General features: G+C 33.3%; 1 protein-coding gene across 7 annotated transcripts in view; it reads left to right on the top strand.

Annotated features, from left to right (window-relative positions):
- Nucleotides 1-18,858, top strand: part of DDHD1 (DDHD domain containing 1) — a 108,999-nt gene that overhangs the window by 43,272 nt on the left and 46,869 nt on the right. For 2 of the 7 annotated variants that reach the window (XM_072838592.1, XM_072838590.1), the window contains exons 2-6: nucleotides 3,327-3,500; nucleotides 4,102-4,122; nucleotides 10,123-10,224; nucleotides 12,127-12,255; nucleotides 13,319-13,466. In XM_072838592.1, coding sequence (XP_072694693.1) covers nucleotides 3,327-3,500; nucleotides 4,102-4,122; nucleotides 10,123-10,224; nucleotides 12,127-12,255; nucleotides 13,319-13,466 — 574 coding nt within the window. The remainder of the gene's footprint in view (nucleotides 1-3,326; nucleotides 3,501-4,101; nucleotides 4,123-10,122; nucleotides 10,225-12,126; nucleotides 12,256-13,318; nucleotides 13,467-18,858) is intronic. The other 5 variants (XM_072838595.1, XM_072838593.1, XM_072838596.1 and 2 more) reach the window with 3 other exon arrangements.

The following is an 18,858-nucleotide window of genomic DNA, read 5'->3' as shown; positions in this document are numbered from 1 at the left end:
GGAAAAGATGCAGAGAGAAGTAAAAAGCTTGAGAAAGAAAGTGTGTGAAATGCAATATAGGCAAAGGAAGATCCAACAACTCTATAATTAGGGTCTCTGAAGGGGAGAAATAATTGGAACAGAGCTAATGACAATCATAATCCGAGGGAACTTTTCAGAAACAAGAGGAAAACTGAAATCCACGTATTAAAAGGGCCCACTTGGACAGATTGGTCCAGAACAATGAACTGTGAGTCAGAAACTATTAGACTTTAAAGACTAGTGAAGCTATTAGACTTTAAAGACTTTTTTTTCCTGTTCTCTGAGGTAAGGACTGAGTAGATCACTTTACTAATTAAAAAAGAAAAAAAGACATCAGACTTCTCAAGAACAATATACCAAGGAAAGCTACCAGAGAGCAGAATTTTTAAAAACTCAGGGAAACAAAGTTCAAGCTAGCCAACTTGTCTTTCAAGTATCAAGGTGATAGATAAACAGTTTTTTTTTTTTTTTTTTGATAAACAGTTTTGAACGTAAAAGAATTTAGGTAATTCTTAGTGAGAATTTAATATGTTTAATTGTAGATCCAAAACTAATATATATTTATTAGTTTTAATATTTTATATATTCTGACAAAGTAGAATGAATAAAATTAATAATGAATGAAGAGAGAAAGGGAAAATAGAGTAAGATCATTCCCTATAAGTATTAAGTGGCTATTATAGGATACTACTTATGATAGTAAGTCAGATGGTAAAAGGTTAAATAAGAAAAAGAGACTTAAGATGCTCTAAAATACATGCACAGACACACACACAACATATGAAGGCAACCATCAGAAAAAAAATGTAAATCTTCCTAAATACCAAAAGAAAGTAAAAGAAAAGAAAAAAAGCAGGAATACCAACTATATAAGGAAAAAAGAGTAAGTATGAGTAATACTTGGTAATTATAATATATACCAATAATACTTGGTGATAAAGGTAATTATAGAACACACAATTCAGATATATCAGTCATGTCAATAAATATAAATGGGCTTATCTCACCTTAGAAGAAAAAGATTTTCAAGTGTCTCCATAAAGCAAAATCCATTTTATGGTGTGTATGAGGGACACACCTAAAACAGAGTGATTCAAAAATTTAAAAATAAGGGATGTGCAAAAACATCACAGGCAAATAGAAAAAAATAAAGCAGGGGTTGTAATCTCAATAAACAAAGTAGGATCTATATTAAAAAGTCATTAAACACAACCAAGTATACTTTATAGTGTTAAAAGCCATAATTCATAATGAAGGTATAATATTTTTTAGTATCTATACACCATATAACACAGTAAACACTTAAATACAGTGAAATTGCTATAGCAGAATATAGAATAATATAAGAAATAGAAACATACATGATGGATTTCTAATCCATCACAGTACAAGTCTGGTACAAGATATTTAAAGCTTGTTTAGTAAATTTTCAGTCTCATACCCAGAATTAGCCATTTCTTAAAGAATTCTTGGTTTCTTTTAGTGAGAAATGATATTTAGAGATCATGGTCTTTATTTCAGGAGTGCTCACCTGTTGGTCTCTTTCTAGGCCTTTTCAATGGACAAAGCTTAGGACCTTTTTTTTTTTTTATTTTTTAAATTTTATTTATTTATGATAGTCACAGAGAGAGAGAGAGAGGCGCAGAGACACAGGCAGAGGGAGAAGCAGGCTCCATGCACCGGGAGCCCGATGTGGGATTCGATCCCGGGTCTCCAGGATCGCGCCCTGGGCCAAAGGCAGGTGCCAAACTGCTGCGCCACCCAGGGATCCCAGCTTAGGACCTTTTAAAGAGAAAATACATCATTTTAGTTCACGCTGACATTAGTAATTGAAATTTAAAATTACAATTTTAATTCTTTGATTTTTATATCTGTACCTATTTTTTCTTGGTTCCTAATATAGTAACAAAACTAATATATTTATTTTAACTGCTTCAAATACTGTTTCAAAATAACAATACCAATATTAATACAATATTAAGATCTATGGCAGTGCATTTACTGCAAAAGGCTTAAGATGTATTTGCAGTTTTTTTTGTTCACAGGATATATGTAAAAATTACTGTTTTAAATCCACTTGAAAATTTTTTCTGTATATGGTTAAACTACCAAATCTCTACATAATTAAGTTTATCTGTTTTATTTTACTTTTTATTTTTAGGGTTTGTTATTTCCATTTTATTTTTACTTTTTTTTTTTTTTTTTTTAAACCTTAAAGGATTCAAGATCTCATAGCTGACAGTTGTGGTTTATTTAAAAAATAAAAATAAAAAATAAAAAAGGAGTGCCTAGGTGGCTCAGTCAGTTAAGCATCTGACTCTTGATCTCAGTTTAGGTCTTGGTATTGGGGTACTGAGTTCAAGCCCTGCACTGGGCTCCACACTAGGGAAAGAAAGAAAGAAAGAGAGAGAGAGAGAGAGAGAGAGAAAGGGAGAAAGGGAGAAAGGAAGGAGAGAGGGAGGGAGGGAGGGAGGGATGGACAGACACAGGGAAGAAGGAAGGAAAAAAAGTGTTAGGCTTATAGGAACAGTATTTAATCAAAGAAATGTTGGTATGCTTGGGTGGCTCAGCAGTTGAGTGTCTGCCTTTGGCTCTGGGTGTGATCCCGGTCCTGGGATCAAGTCCCACATCTGGCTCCCTGCGAGGAGCCTACCTCTCCCTCTGTGTCTCTGCCTCTCTCTCTGTGTCTCTCATGAATAAATAAATAAAATCTTAAAAAAAAAAAAAAAAAGAAATGTTTACAGTTATTCAAGAAAACTTTCTACCCATTTTTTTTTTCTAAAATGGATGAGGAATTTACTATAATTAAATGTTTCAGCTATTCCCGTATTCTAACTGGGAGTCTATAACTTTTAAGGCAGCCCTAAAAAGTGCAGCACAATACTATCACACACACTATTTCTGAACTACTTCTGGGAATGTATATCAGTATTTTCTAAGACATTGAAACTGTCACCAGAGTCTTGCATGAACTTGTCTTAACCCCATACCCTACTAATTGGGGTTACTGGGGGTCTCAGTTATAAAGATAACTGCTCATCTGCCTTTCTTTCTTTTTTTCTTTTTCATCTGCCTTTCTAATGCCAAAGTAATTTTTATGCATAATATCCAATATAAATAAAATAATATGCTGTAAAAATATATATACACTGTGGTTTGAAATCTGGAATTTAAAACTTGAAGGGATTAAGCTGAGTCATGAAAGTTTTTGCCACAGTAGTAACAAAATATAAAATTATAGTTACTCTGTGTCTTTCTAGGAGGTTGGATCCTAAAATGTATAATTCTGTGTCTTCTCTTTTCAGAAGCTGATAAAATACCAGTAATGCGTGGACAGTGGTTTATTGATGGTACTTGGCAGCCTCTAGAAGAAGAAGAAAGTAATTTAATTGAGCAAGAACATCTCAGCTGTTTTAGAGGTCAGCAGATGCAGGAAAATTTTGATATTGAAGTGACAAAATCCGTAGATGGAAAAGATGGTAAGACCGATTAATATATTTAATATGTTCTGTAAATCAAGTAAGTTCTTGGTGAAGTGTAGAGTAGTTCTTAATTTTGCATAGTAATTCATGAGTGTTAGAATTTATAAAATTTCTGATTTAAACATTTGATTACTTAGAATTTAAATCTATGAATTTCTGAACTATCTCAGTTTTTTATTTAATATGTGTGTGCACTGGCATGACACTAACATGACTTACTATAATTGTACAATTGTTATGTTCTGTGAATTAGTCCTTTTAGTAGTTTTTAATTACCAACAAAATTGAATCTACAAAAAAATCTGTCATTATATCAAAAGGACAGTTTTGTTAATATTTTAATGTTGGTTCTTTTCCTGAAGTTTAAAAAAAGTTAATTTCCTTTATGTAAATAACTTTAGGCTGTCTCCATACCAACTTTTAATTTGAATTAGTCTACTCTTTATATTCCCTTATTCAGCATTTGGATTTGTTTGCAGTAGCTTAATATATTTTCATAATAGCCAAGATTGCCATGTTTCATTATGTGTCTGATCTTGAGTAAAATTCAAAATGTGTGGTAAAGTTAAAAATACTTCTATTGTTCCATTTACTGCAGGCAGTGGGATCAGCTATTCTGGTGAGTATGATAATCCAGGTAGATTAGAATTTGTAGATTTCTCTAAATATTTTTTTCTAAAAAGTGTTTCTTCATCTATGCTTGCCTTTATTTTGGAAGTTTCTTGGCAAGCCCCATTGAAACTAGTGAATTAAAAGTATGAATTAAGTGAGTTTCCCCCCACCCCAAAACATTTCTGAAGCAGAAACTCAATATTGATCAAGTAATTCACAGATGCAGCTTGGAAAAAATTATGTGGTTGGAAGTAATTGCTTATATGACATAATTAATAGCAGAACAACAAGCTTTAAATTGGCTTGGGTTTTTTTTTTTTTTTTCTTAGTGACAAACATCCTTAAGTATTTTCTTTCTGAAAATTTCAAAAATTTTCTCTCTCTGAACACACACACATCACAAGCAAGGAAACTATAGTTCATACCAGATTAACATTATCTTTTATGTCTCGTTGATTAAAAGTCTACATAACTGAGAAACTAGCTTCTCAAAGTTGTGGTTCATTACCACTACCAAAGTAAGATTGCTATTCGAGAGGGCTGAATTCTAGATTTTTTTCTATTCTCCTTCAGACCTCCCTCAAAAATAGCAATTCACCTTAACAAACCCAGTTTAGCCACCTGAATTCCTTACTATGAATGTAGAGGAAAAAACCCAAGAGCTTGGAGGAAAACAAGAATAAGTATAAAAAATAAAAATATAAGTTGATTATTCTCCTTTCTTGTACTGTATTCAAAACATATTTTTTTTCCTTTTGCTAATTCATCTTGTAGAAGTTAATCTATCAGCTCTGTTTCATCTAATAGATCACATCTATTGGAATCTTGTTTTTATTACAATAAAAATTAGAATTTTGTGTGTCTTTTTTAGATCTACTACCTATCAGAATGTTAAGTTTAGCAAGATACTTCAGTTTTCTTCACAGTGCCCTAATTTTATGAGCCAGTCATTTAAAAAGGTCTGATAGAAAAAAAAAAAAAAGTCTGATAGAGAACAGGTGTATTTGTATGAGTAGGTTTTTAGGAGGTCTTGGAGTGTCTGTGTTGATTCTAGAGTATCAATCAAGGATATTATAGTGATATTTTTTGCTAGATTTAAGGATATACATCTAGTGGTAAAATTCTAATTGGTAATAGAAAATTTTTAAACTGTTACAACACTTTTGCACTGTAATCTTTCAAAATGATTCTTTGAGGTTCATTAGAAGAAAAATTGTTTTTTTTTTTTAAATATAGCGTGGCATGTAAAGCTTTGCCATATTTTATTATTAGCAAAGATTTTAAATTCAGTTTAGTATGGATACTGTTGTCATAAACTTACAGCCATTTTAGTTGTTTTTCAGTTTTATGTAAAATGTACATGTATCATGTGTATGTTAAGATGTGATATTTCACTTTGAAAATTATGGGAAATTTTATAGTACATTTGAAAAATTATCACTGGTCTTAAGGAAAGAACATTTGCTGTCCAAAAAGCCACCATTATTAGAAAAATAAATCTAATTTACCATATCTACAAAGATAAAACATAGTATAATATTTTATTTTGCTTCCTATCTCCTACCTTCTGAAATTTCACCTTTCATAATTAGAGTAAAAAAAAAAAAAAAAAAAACCTTTTCCTCCTAAATTTTCTCATGTATATATATGAGAAAGCCTTGATTCATGATATTGTCAGATTTTAAATGTTTCCATGTGCAGATAGTGTTGTGCTAGGCACTTTTGTGAAGGAAATAGACAAAATTTTTACCTTCAAGAAGTTTTGGGGAAGACAACGTCAAAGATGAGAATTGTTAGTAAGTATAAGATAACACGGTAAACAATGAATATAGAATTAGATATTCTACAAATAGATTTGGAATACTGAGAGTTGGAGATCACGATGCTGTGGAGGTTTTCAAGTAAGGCTTTCTGGAAAAATCCCATTTAATAATTAAAAACATTTAAAAATACTGTAACTGGGAACCTTTAAGTGCTCTGGGATTTTTTTTTTCCTCGGCAGAATTTCTGAGAAACTAAACAGAGTTCTTGTCTTGAAGGACAGTGATATAAAACAATTCCTTTTCTTTCTGACCTTATCTGTGTTTTAGTTAAGGCAGCTGATGCCACAAATAAATTGGATTTCTTAATGTTTTCTCCTTGTTAATTTTCCTATTAATCTCAAAGTAAGCATTGAAATAGATTGATGAAAATTTAGCATAACTTTTTTAGCACACAAATCAAAATAACCCATAAAAGCATCATCACTTTTTTGCGATTTAGATACTTTAATCTAAGTTTTGTTTTCCCTTAGACTTAAAAATCAATTCTCTTCTTGTCCCACCTCCTAGCAGCCTAACATATGGAAGCCTGGAGTTTCACTGGGGATGAATTCTACAAATAAAATCAGCCCTTCAAAAAGTAATTTTGAAAATATTTGCGCGTAGTACTAGATTAGTGTTTGACTCAGTTTATAATCTATCCAAGCAGTAATCAGTTTAAAAAAGGTTAAACTAGGAGTGCCTGGGTGGCTTAGTCGGTTAACTGTCTGCCTTCACTTAGGTCATGATCCCAGGGTCCTGGGATCCAGTCCTGTATTGGACTCCTTGCTCAGTGGAGAGCTTGCTTCTCCCTCTCCCTCTGCTACCCCCTGCTTGTGCTCTCTCTGTGTCAAATAAATACATTAAAAATCTTTAAAAAAAATAAAAGGGCAATTTAATGGGTTAATCCTGCATCTCACCCTGGCCAAAAAATGCATAGCATCAATCCAATCATGAGAAAACATCAGATAAATTCAAATTAAGGGATATTCTACAAAATAACAAAATAGCTCTTCAAAAGTGTTATGGGGTCTAGTTAACTAGATGAGGTGAATCCTTTACCACTATATGTCAAATTACCATTATGTACATGTTAAATATTTTCTTTTTTTGTCAAGTATATCTCAATAAAGATGAGGGTTTTTTTTTTTAAGTATCAAAGTTAGGAAAGGAAAAAAGTCCAGTAGGGGCATTAAAATAAAATAGTAAAAAATATTTAATTAGACCAAAAGAAATCAGGAAAAGAGAAACAAGAAACAAAATACAGAAGGAACAAAGAGAAAATAAATGGGAAATAGTAAACCTAAATTTACCCATATTGATAATTATGGTGAATGTAAGTGAACTAATGCTCCAATTAAAAGGCAAAGATTGACATATTAAGAATGCAAAACCTGACTGATATGCTGTCTACAAGAGTCTCGGCTAGGTTACCATTCAAGCTAATTTGGGGTGCTGTGACATCACAGGTGTTGGTGTACCTTGAAGAACTTCAAACATTTAACAATTTGGCATGTAAAGTGTATATTCCTATCACTGTTACTGAATAAGAATATCCCAAACTGTGAATATAAAACTGAAAAGTCAAAAAGGTGAGAGGAGCTACAAGGGTGCTAATCCCTTCTAACCTGCTTTCCTTTTTCTCTCTCTTTGGTGACTAAGAGAATTCCCCATCTTCTAGCTCTTAGTTATTACTTTTAATAAATTTACCTAATTTAATCTCTCTGAGATCCAAGAAGGTTGCTAGGCATTTTCTCGTTACAGTTGGCATGTTTGAGATGTGCAGACCTGCTTTCCCTAAAGGTGAGATTATCCAGGTTACCAGCTTTTAGAAAGGAAGAAATCATTGAGTTGTTCTGGGGATTTCTATGTCATCAACGACCCCCTTTTTTGATATTCTTTTGCTTTCAGAATTATATAATGAAGAAAATCTCTTTAAGAAACAGGATTAGTAGGGACATTTATTGGAAATGCTATAGTACTTTAGATCTTTTTCATTGCTATGGAAGGCTTTAGTATATAAAATAACATTTTAATTAAATGTTAGCATTTAATAAGTTAACAGTTTTGGGTTTGTGCATATTGTTGCTAACATAAAAGGAAAAATTTAGTAATGCTTTCTAGCACTTGAATTTCAATTAGTGTTGATCCCTGTTTGGATTGATAGTAAATACTTTGTACTGTGCTTATAATAGTACCCTAATTCTATGCTTTGGGTTGAAAAAAATTAAGCTTTCTAACTGTGCTATGGGATATTGTGACAAATACAGCAAGTGACTTTCAAGTGAAAATAGGAATTTGATTTGGGAGAAAGGTAAAGAACCATGTCTAATTTTGTGAAGATGTTTTGAATAAGTGTACTTCTCTCTTTTTAGTATTTTGGGATATTTGTCTCTTTTAATCCCTAAATTATACTGTTTATTTAAAAAAGAAGCCTTTCTTTTTTATATCTTGACTAGCTTTCTGAAAGTGTTTGCATAATTTTGAAGTGTAGTCAAATGGTCCATATGAATTTCAAGTGGATTTTTAAATAATTATTTAAAATGTAAAGAAATGTATTGATATATTATAACCAGCAATATTTGACAAGAAAAATGTTGACTTCAAGGTTTTCTGCTGATTTGCCAAATATCAGGTCTGTCTGGCTTTCTGTTGGCTGTTTCATGTTTACAAAATGTCAAAGTATACATTTTTATTAATGACTTTTTATTATTTTTAGTTTTCTTTTAGTAAATATGGATTTAGTTCATGTTTTTTTTTTTTTTTTAGTTCATGTTTTACTAGTGTATATATAAAACCTAGGTTTTGTTTCTTTGAGTAATAAAGTCTCAAATTCATGCCAATTTGATCTACTTTGATAATTTAGCTTTTTCCTAATGAATTTTTTGTTTAAAAATGTTTCCTGCAAATGTACATTCTACTCCTCAACTGATCAGAAGGCACCCCAGAGAAGAAACTTTAATGAAGAAAATTGTTTCAGTTATAATTTTCCAACCCAGTTATCATTTTCCAGCCCTTTGTAACAATGAAGTGTTTTTACTAATGTTCCAACCCAGTTTTTAATCCTAGTCTATAGCCTTCTAATTACATAGTTGTAATTATTAAGTGCCTTGTAAGCATTTCTCAGTTACCTTTTCATCTGTACATACAACAGATTTTTAAACCATTTCTGGTACTGCACAACAGGAATTAAATGTATTCATATTGGAGCAGTATTTAACCTTTGAATGTCACATTAATGTAGAAGGGAGTGAGGATGAAAAAGCAAATGTTTTAGAACATAAATTTGAACTAAGTCATAAAGGTTCTATGGTTCATTTCCTGAACTGTTAAAAACTGATCTGTAAAAAAAGAAAAGAAAAAGAAACTGATTTGTAAGGTTCAATTTCAAGTGGATTTTTAAATAACTGCTTATTTAAAATGTAAAGAAATTTACTGATATATAACTAACAATGTTCCACAGGGAAAGTGTTGATTTTAAGGTTATTTACTGATTTGCCAAAGGCTGTGTCTGGCTTTATGTTGTCTGTTGCATGTTTACAAGATGTCACAGCATACATTGTTACTAGTGACTTTTTTTTTCATTATTTTATCACTGATCGGTTAAAGAGCTTCCAATTTGATTTACTTTGGCAAAAGTTTCATTTTATAATTCTTTTAGCAACTCAAACAGAGTTGTGAAAAGATTTTGTTTCTGTGGGAAGCTTCCATTATACACTTCAGTAATAGAAGGCATCTAGTGGAATGTATACTATGATATTTTCTCAGGAAAACTGCATTAGATGTTTAAAATGTTATTTGTTGCCTTCTTAATTTGCACATCAACTGTCAACTAATTTGGTGAGAGTAAATAACCTTAGTATTGTAAAGATGGGGCTTATAAATCCCTTATGCATACAAAAATACCATGACCTATTTTTTTATTCTGTCTGTGCAGAGACATTAAATGTGATGATCACATAGTTGTCTGATAAAATTTGAGTATCATTTGCCTTTTTTCATTCAATAAAAGTAGAGCATATATTTGATAAACATTATTAAACTACTATTTTGCTTCACTGATTTTTAATTAGAAAATTATATACATAAACATTTGGAATAATGTTTGTCAAATACAACTCCTTTTTTTAAAGTTAATACAACAAAAAGGCAAAATGGCAAACCTCATTTACAATTTACTTTGAAGCTCAGTGTTTTTGCTTTCTTAGTTGCCTACCACCTCCCTCCCTTCTCCCTCCCTTCTCTGTTCAAATGGAGAGGATATAAGGAGAGTTCAGATGCGGCAGGTCTTAAGCGAAAGCGTTCTCAAGGTACAGTAACTGTAGTTTCATTTCTCCATGTAGTTATACTCCCTGGCTTATAGTATTCAGTATTTAAAGCATAGAAATTACTAGTTTTTTAGAAATGTGTCCGTTGTGCTATTTTGTTTAGAGTTACTTGATTATAAGGGATATAAACATTTGTAAATAATATATGTGGTCCAGTAATAAGATGTTTACCAATATTAAGATGTTTTACTTTAAAACAGTTTGTGGATGATTTGAAGAGGAACAAAATTCGTTGGCTTAACACTATTCTCTTAATATCTTGGTCCCGTAGTTTCAATGTTTTAAGCATATGTCGCTCAAAACTATTTTAACATAGATGTGGTTTAGAAACATTAGATTAAAAAGCATAAAATAGTGGTTTGGATCAGACATAGAAAAGTAAATTATTAAACTCTTGAAAAAGATTTTCCTAATTTACAAAAAGTTCTTTTATTAAAAAAAAAAGCTGAGTTTGTACATCGTGGATGTTGTTTTGGTTTTTGGTTTTTTTTAAATTGAAGATATTATTGTTTGTCACATTAATTGCATCTTGGTCTATGTTCAATGTTAGTAATGTATCCTGACAGATAAATGAAATATAAATTGGTTTTTCATACATTTTTGAAATTGGATTTGTAATCAAGAACAATTTCCCAGAAAGGATTTACTTTTCTATGTGTTCTAGTAGGAAATAGGTTTTCATAAAAATGACTTTGATCTTAGATCTTGGCCAGGGCTATATAACCTTTCACGTTTAACTTGAGGTTATTTTCAACCCAGCTTCAAATCAGAATAGTTAGGCTCTGCTGGTAATTTGCTTTATGGCAAGTCATTTAATCTCTTTGTACCTCAGAGTCTTTATATATAATGGGAGATAATATTTTGTTTAAAGAGGATTTGTTTTAAATAAATCAGGCATAGCAGTTTTAAGGTGCATAGTTTTCTATGCACCTTAAGATGGATATGTGGATTTTTTTCTCACCTCTATTCCAGAGATACAGAGAGAGGAAAGTTTAAGGCATTCAGGATTATAAGAATTAGCAAGTTATGAATGGATGAATACGTTATGACAGTTCTTTTAATCTATTGCTTCTGCAAGCATTACTAAATTAGTGATACATGTCAGGCTCTGTGCTAGGACACTGTGTTTGGTGTTAGTGGTGCAAAATGATCAAGACATTAGTACCTGCCTCAGACAGCTTATATGTATTTTTTGAGCATAGAGGTTTGTGGGTTTTTTGGGTTTGTTTTTTAGCTTATTTTTACCAGGCATATCTTAGTTATAGAAATGCAGTAACCATACTGATTTGAACATTATAGTAGAAAAAAATTTCTTTGATTTCTTATTAAAACATCTTTTAACTTTGGATTTCTGTTATGGTGAGCAATATCCAATGATAATTGGTCTTCATATCTATTTCAAAACTACCATATATTCTAATAATTAGATTGTTCTCTTCCCAGTTTAAAGATAATTTTTTTCCCTTAGTCTTGTTTTATCTGCACTGAGTGAAATTTTCACAGATCCAAAAATAAAATCCACAGAAGAAAAGAAACTTAAGTTTCTATGTCAAAGGTATTGAGGACTCAGACCTAAGAAACAGTTATATCATCTGGGAAAGCAATTCTTTAATAATCAAAACATATTAATTACATGTTAGAGGTTAAAATTATGGTGGTTAAGCCAGTTATTCTGTGTTCTTCTAACAAGTTGACATTCCCTGTAGCATGGTTAATCATTTATAAGATAAAGTCCCTGTATTACTTGCTTCATATCAATGTGTGTTTCAGCAGAATAGTTTTTTATTGAGCTCAGTTCAGGTATGGATTCAAAAATCTGTGTATTATAATTATTCACACTTATAAATAAGAGACCTTCAAATTAATTTTTCCTTTTTGCAACAGCTGTTCATAGTTTCAAATTGAGTCGAAATCACGTTGACTGGCACAGTATGGATGAAGTGTATCTTTATAGTGATGCAACAACTTCTAAAATTGCAAGGACAGTTACCCAAAAACTGGGATTTTCTAAAGGTAATTGTTAAGTGTTACTATGCTTTGTCAAAATTTGTAGAATCTTTTTCTCTTATATTCAAAATAGACTATTCAAATTCTACTTTTAGAATATTTTAAAGATGTTTTAAATTTAGTGACAGTTACTGCCCTATTAAATGAAACTTTATTAAGGTGACTAAATTCACATGTACTTATCAGTGATAATCATATATTTAGACTGATCTGGCAGGATTAATATCTTTTATACTTCTAGAAACACAAGAGCAGTCAAACCTCAGGCAGTGATGTGAAAATAAAACATGGCAATTAAAGGTGAAAGCTAAAATTTTCTGTTGGGTTTAGTGAAATGGAAGTCATGAGTGGATTTGAAGTCTAGGTAGGTGAAGAAATAGAGGCAGTGAGAATAGACAACTCTTTCAAGAAGTGTGACTAAAGGGAAGAAAAGAGGAAATGGTACCTGAGGAAGATGTGAGAGCATTATTAATAAATTCTCAGAAATTTTTGTTAAGTCTGGTATTTTTTTGCTATTCCATCTTTTGTTGTGATTTCTTTGATAACAGATGTGCTTGAGTATATTCTTTGTTTACTAGTCATTTATATTTGTCTTGTGAATTATCTTGTATCTTTAGCCTGTTCTGCTATTTGAATGGTTGTCTTCTCACTTTTTGATTAGTAAGCCCTCCTTTGTACCTCAGTAATTAGCTAATTATGCATATATTTTGCAAAATTTTTCCCAGCTTGTGATTCATCTTTTATCTATGCTTCATGGTATTTTTTTGATAGAGAACTTTTTAAACTTTTGTGTTCAGTCCATCCTTTCTTCCTTCCTTTTCTTTTTCCTGTGGTTTCTGACTTTGGTGTCATGTCCAGTTAAGAACTTTGTATCTGAGCCAGTCAAGATACATTATCTTACAAATTTCATCCACACCCAACCCAGTGAATTTTTTTCTTTTTTCTTTTTGTTTTGTTTTGTGTTTCTTTTTCTTAATATCCCTTTTACTTTATTATTTCTTTCAATATATATTGTCAAAATGTTGTTTCTGGAATAAATAGTAAACTTAGAATCATAATTTTTCTACAGCATCAAGCAGTGGGACCAGACTTCATAGAGGTTATGTAGAAGAAGCCACATTAGAAGATAAGCCATCACAGACTACCCACATTGTATTTGTCGTGCATGGCATTGGGCAGAAAATGGACCAAGGAAGAATTATCAAAAATACAGCCATGTGAGTTCTTTGATGAATACATTCTTCATCTAGTCTAATAGTCCAAACTTGTGTCTGGAGTGTAACAGAGTTTAATCTTTCCACCACACGTTTCTTCAATGCCAGTTACTGTAATACTTACTTTATATATGTGCTGCCGAACTGAGCACTGTAATACCTACATTATAGATGGAAATTCTGGACCAGAATTTGGAGTGCTTATGTCCAGATGATGGTGATGATGATATTTGAGTTTTTTCCCCCACCGCATTGAGAAGGTGAAGGATAAAGTGTTTTTAACTTATTGATTTACATTAAACTAAGATTGAAAGCAAAGAAGAACGTTTAGTTTTCAATTTGTATCTTGCTCTCTGAACTGCAGAAACAGAATAATTGCAAAGTTTCATGATTATGAAGAACCTAGGAATTATTTAAATTGCCGGTCAGCAGTTTAACCTGGCCAATTAATTACTACAAGAGGGAACCAGACTCTAAATTTTACTCAGAGAAGGTGGGTGTTTACCAATACACCAGGTACATTGTTTACCTCATTAATTTACTTCTATTCATATCTTTATTCTAAAAACTCCAACATGTTATGGAGGTGGAGGATGTTTGTATTTGTGTTTAAAAAACATTAAGGACTGTATTTTGAAAGCAAATGTTAGGGTTAAAAAGTTTCACCTAAAATTTGGCCTTAACCTAGCACCAGTATGAAGAAAAATCTAATCTGGGGTGCCTGCATGGCTCAGTTTGTAGAGCATGCCACTCTCGATCTCAGGGTGATGAGCTCAAGCCCCGTGTTAGGCGTGGAGCCTACTTCAAATTAAAAAAAAAAAAAAAAAAAAAAAAGAGGGATGCCTGTGTGGCTCAGTGGTTGGGTGTCTGCCTTTGGCTGAGGGTGTGATCCCAGGGTTGGGATCGAGTTCTACATCAGGCTCCCTGCGTGGATCCTGCTTCTTCCTCTGCCTATATCTCTGCCTCTCTCTATGTCACTCATAAGTAAATAAATAAATAAAATCTTTAAAAAAAAAAAAAGAAAAATCTAATCATATTTATGATGTGATGAAAACAGATCAGTTGTTGATTCAGAGCACACTTTATCTGGTTCTGAGGCTTCAAGTAAATGTATTTCTTCAGTCCTTAGAGAGCAAATACTATGTGATACCAAGAATTTTGTCCTCATCAAATAATAATAGTGCAACGTTGCATTTTGTTTTCACTTTTTATTGTAATCTCTTAATGCCAACTAATGGATTAAAGTAAAAGTACAGTTCAGCTTTTAAAAACTTTGTCAGATACTGCCAAGCCACCGAAATTTTGGTCAGTCTTCATAACTTTTATTACACAAATCTCTTCCCTCTGATTCTGACTTTATTTTTTGTTGAGTTGCACATTACTTCATATATATACATTTTTGTTAAAATGCTGATCTTTTGCTTGGATATTTAGGAACCCGAGAAATAGGTTTAATGGCATGTTTTCTCTGGAACTATTGATAAATGGGAAGGTACCGGCTTGCATATTTTGGGTGTACCTGAGGGAAGACCTAACCATAAAGGCTTAAGCCAAAAGGAAGATTTAGTAATTCATAAAACTGAGAATTCTAAACCTAAGATTTGCCAGTCATGAGAATCCAAATTCAGTGTCTATCTACTCTGCTTTCCTTCATTTTTGAGCTATACTTAGACATCTGATTCCAGATATGGTTTATATTGTGTTCAACTTCAAGAAGAATAAGCCCTTTTTCCATAAGTCCCAGTTGGTTTAGGCATTTCAGTGACCAGTGGTGTCACATCCAGCTACCTGAATCTACACATGCTGCTATGCAGGGTCTGATCTGCTGAACTTGTCATTTCCCACAATCAGATGGAAATTGGCTTCATCATAATTATAGGGAGAGGTAGAGCCACAGATAAAAATCAAGAGCTAATATTGGAAATAGGATGAATGAATCCAGAGTGGCTCAAAAAAACAAAGTATCTGCCAGGGCACCTGGGTGGTACATTTGGTTGTGTGTCCAACCCTTGGTTTCCACTCCAATGACAATGTCAGGTTCGTGGGATTGAGCCTCATGTCAGGCTCCACACTCAGTGCTGAGTCTCCTTGGATTCTTTCCCTCTGCCCCTCCTGCTGACTGACTTGACTATCTCTCAAATCTTAAAAAAAAAAAAAAAAAAAAAAAAAATTGTTGGCTATAGAGAATTGGCATTATTCCTTCAGAGACAGGTTAATTTGATGGAAAACTCCCCACATAAATTAGTAATTGATAGAAAATAAACAAAAAGGAATTCAGCTTAATGGAAAATCCAGAGAATTTCATAATCCTTTCCCTGCTTTCTACCATTCATTCCTAAGTTAGCTGTCCAAAACTAGAGAAAGAGTAAAATTAACTCCATCCTGGTCACTGCCCTTCTGAATCTTGTTTGTATTTGTGAGACTGTAGTTGAAATGAACAAAGTAGTATAAAGGGTTATCAGACTCCACCCTGCTGGCAACGTTTTGTTCTCTGAGGATCTTTGAAATCATGTTTTTAGAATCCTAGAGCTAGGTGTTTATCCTTCACCTTATTTTAGTGATTGATGTGGGTTGAGAAGAAAGTTTATAGACAACTTCTAGGAATATCAGAACTGGTTTACTGAAATGGATGACTGTATCTGAAATTGGATTTACTTTTTGTGGCACTTTATTATAAGGTAAATCTTCACTGAATTTATATGCTAATACCGTGCTAAAATTTTAGCAGAGTATAAAGACTTTCTAGAACCTGGTAGATTTAACTCTTAAGCTAATCTTATTCCCTCTTGAAACTTAACTAAAAATGATAGCAAAGGAATTTTAATTTTTTAAAATTTTTGTATATTTTTCTATTGGAGTTCGATTTGCCAACTTATAACACCCAATGCTCATCCAGTCAAGCGCCCCCTCGGTGCCAGTCACCCCATCCCTCCATCACCTCCCTTTCCACTACCCTTTGTTCATTTCCCAGAGTTAGGAGTCTCTCATGTTCTGTCACCCTCTCTAATTTTTCCCACTCGTTTTCTCTCCTTTCCCCTATAATCCCTTTCACTATTTTTTATATTCCCTTTATGAATGAAACCATATGATGTTTGTCCTCCGATTGACTCACTTCACTCAGCATAATACCCTCCAGTTCTATCCACGTTGAAGCAAATGATGGGTATTTGTCTTTTTTTTTTTTTTTTTTAAGAATTTATTTATTTATTCATGAGAGACAGAGAGAGGCAGAGGGGGAAGCAGGCTCCATGCAGGGAGACTGATGCGGGACTTGATCCTGGGACTTCAGGATCACGCCCTGGGCCAAAGGCAGGCGCCAAACCGCTGAGCCACCCAGGATTCCCTATTCGTCATTTCTAATGGCTGAGTAATATTCCATTGTATATATAGACTACATCTTTATCCATTCATCTTTTGTGGACACTGAGGCTCCTTCCACAGTTTGGCTACTGTGAACATTGTTACTATAAACATTGGGGTGCGGGAGTCTTGGTCTTCCACTGCATCTGTATCTTTGGGGTAAATCCCCAGCAGTGCAATTGCTGGGTCGTAGGGCAGATCTATTTTTAATTCTTTGAGGAACCTCCACACAGTTTTCCAGAGTGGCTGTACCAGTTCACATTCCCACCAACAGTGCAAGAGGGTTCCCCTTTCTCCACATCCTCTCCAACATTTGCTGTTTCCTGTCTTGTTAATTTTCACCATTCTCACTGTTGTAAAGTGGTATCTCATTGTGGTTTTGATTTATATTTCCCTGATGGCCAGTGATGCGGAGCATTTTCTCATGTGCTTGTTGGCCATGTCTATGTCTTCTTTGGTGAAATTTCTGTTCATGTCTTTTGCCCATTTTAATGATTGGATTGTTTGTTTCTTTGCTGTTGAGTTTAATAAGTTCTTTATAGATCTTGGATACTAGCCCTTTATCTGATAGGTCATTTGCAAATATCTTCTCCCATTCTGTAGGTTGTCTTTTAGTTTTGTTGACTGTTTTTTTGCTGTGCAGAAGCTTTTTATCTTGATGAAGTCCCAATAATTCATTTTTGCTTTTGTTTCCCTTGCCTTCATAGCTGTATCTTGCAAGAAGTTGCTGTGGCCAAGTTGAAAAAGGGTGTTGCCTGTGTTCTCTAGGATTTTTGTGGGTTCTTGTCTCACATTTAGATTTTTCATCCATTTTGAGTTTATCTTTGTGTCTGGTGTAAGAGAATAGTTTCATTCTTCTGCACGTGGCTGTCCAATTTTCCCAGCACCGTTTATTGAAGAGACTGTCTTTTTCCCAGTGGATAGTCTTTCTTGCTTTGTCAAATATTAGTTGACCATAGAGTTGAGGGCCCATTTCTGGGTTCTCTATTCTGTTCCATTGATCTTTGTGTCTGTTTTTGTACCATGCTGTCTTGATGATTACAGCTTTGTGATACAACTTGAAATCCAGCATTGTGATGTCCCCATCTCTGGTTTTCTTTTTCAATATTCCCCTGGCTATTCGGGGTCTTTTCTGATTCCACACAAATCTTAAGATTATTTGTTCCAACTCTCTGAAGAAACTCCATGGTATTTTGATAAGGGGATTGCATTAAATGTGAAAATTGCCCTGTGTAGCATTGACATTTTCACAATATTCTTCCAATCCATGAGCATGGAATATTTTTCCATCTCTTTGTGTACTCAATTTCTTTCAGCAGTGTTCTGTAGTTTTTAGGACATAGATCCTTTACCTCTTGGTTAGGTTTATTCCTAAGTATCTTAGGCTTATAACTGGGTGCAATTATAACTGGGATTGAATCCTTAATTTCTCTTTCTTCAGTCTCATTGTTAGTGTATAGAAATGCCACTGATTTCTGGGCATTGATTTTGTATCCCGACACATTGCCGAATTGCTGTAGGAGTTCTAGCAGTCTTGGGATGTAGTCTTTTGGTTTTTCCATGTACAGTATCATGTTATCTGCAAAGAGGGAGAGTTTGACTTCTTCTTTGCCAGTTTCAATGCCTTTTATTTCTTTTTGTTGTCTGATTGCTGAGGCTAGGACTGCTGGTACTATGTTGAATAGCAGTGATGAGAGTGGACATCCCTGTCGTGTTCATGATCTTAGGGGAAAGGCTCCCAGTGTTTCCCCATTGAGAATGATATTTGGTGGGCTTTTTGTAGATGGGTTTTAAGATGCTGAGGAATGTTCCCTCTAACCCTACACTCTGAAGAGTTTTGATCAGGAATGGATGCTGTATTTTGTCAAATGCTTTCTCTGCATCTACTGAGAGGATCATATGGTTCTTGTTTTTTCTCTTGTTGATATAATCTGTCAGGTAGATTGTTTTACCAGTGTTGAACCCACGTTGGATCCCCGCGATAAATTCCACTTGGTCATGGTGAATAATCTTCTTAATGTGCTCTTGGATCCAT

Source organism: Canis lupus, chromosome 9 (assembly GCF_048164855.1).
Source record: "Canis lupus baileyi chromosome 9, mCanLup2.hap1, whole genome shotgun sequence".
Classification (NCBI taxonomy): Eukaryota; Metazoa; Chordata; class Mammalia; order Carnivora; family Canidae; genus Canis; species Canis lupus.
This window is presented reverse-complemented; position numbering and strand designations above follow the sequence as displayed.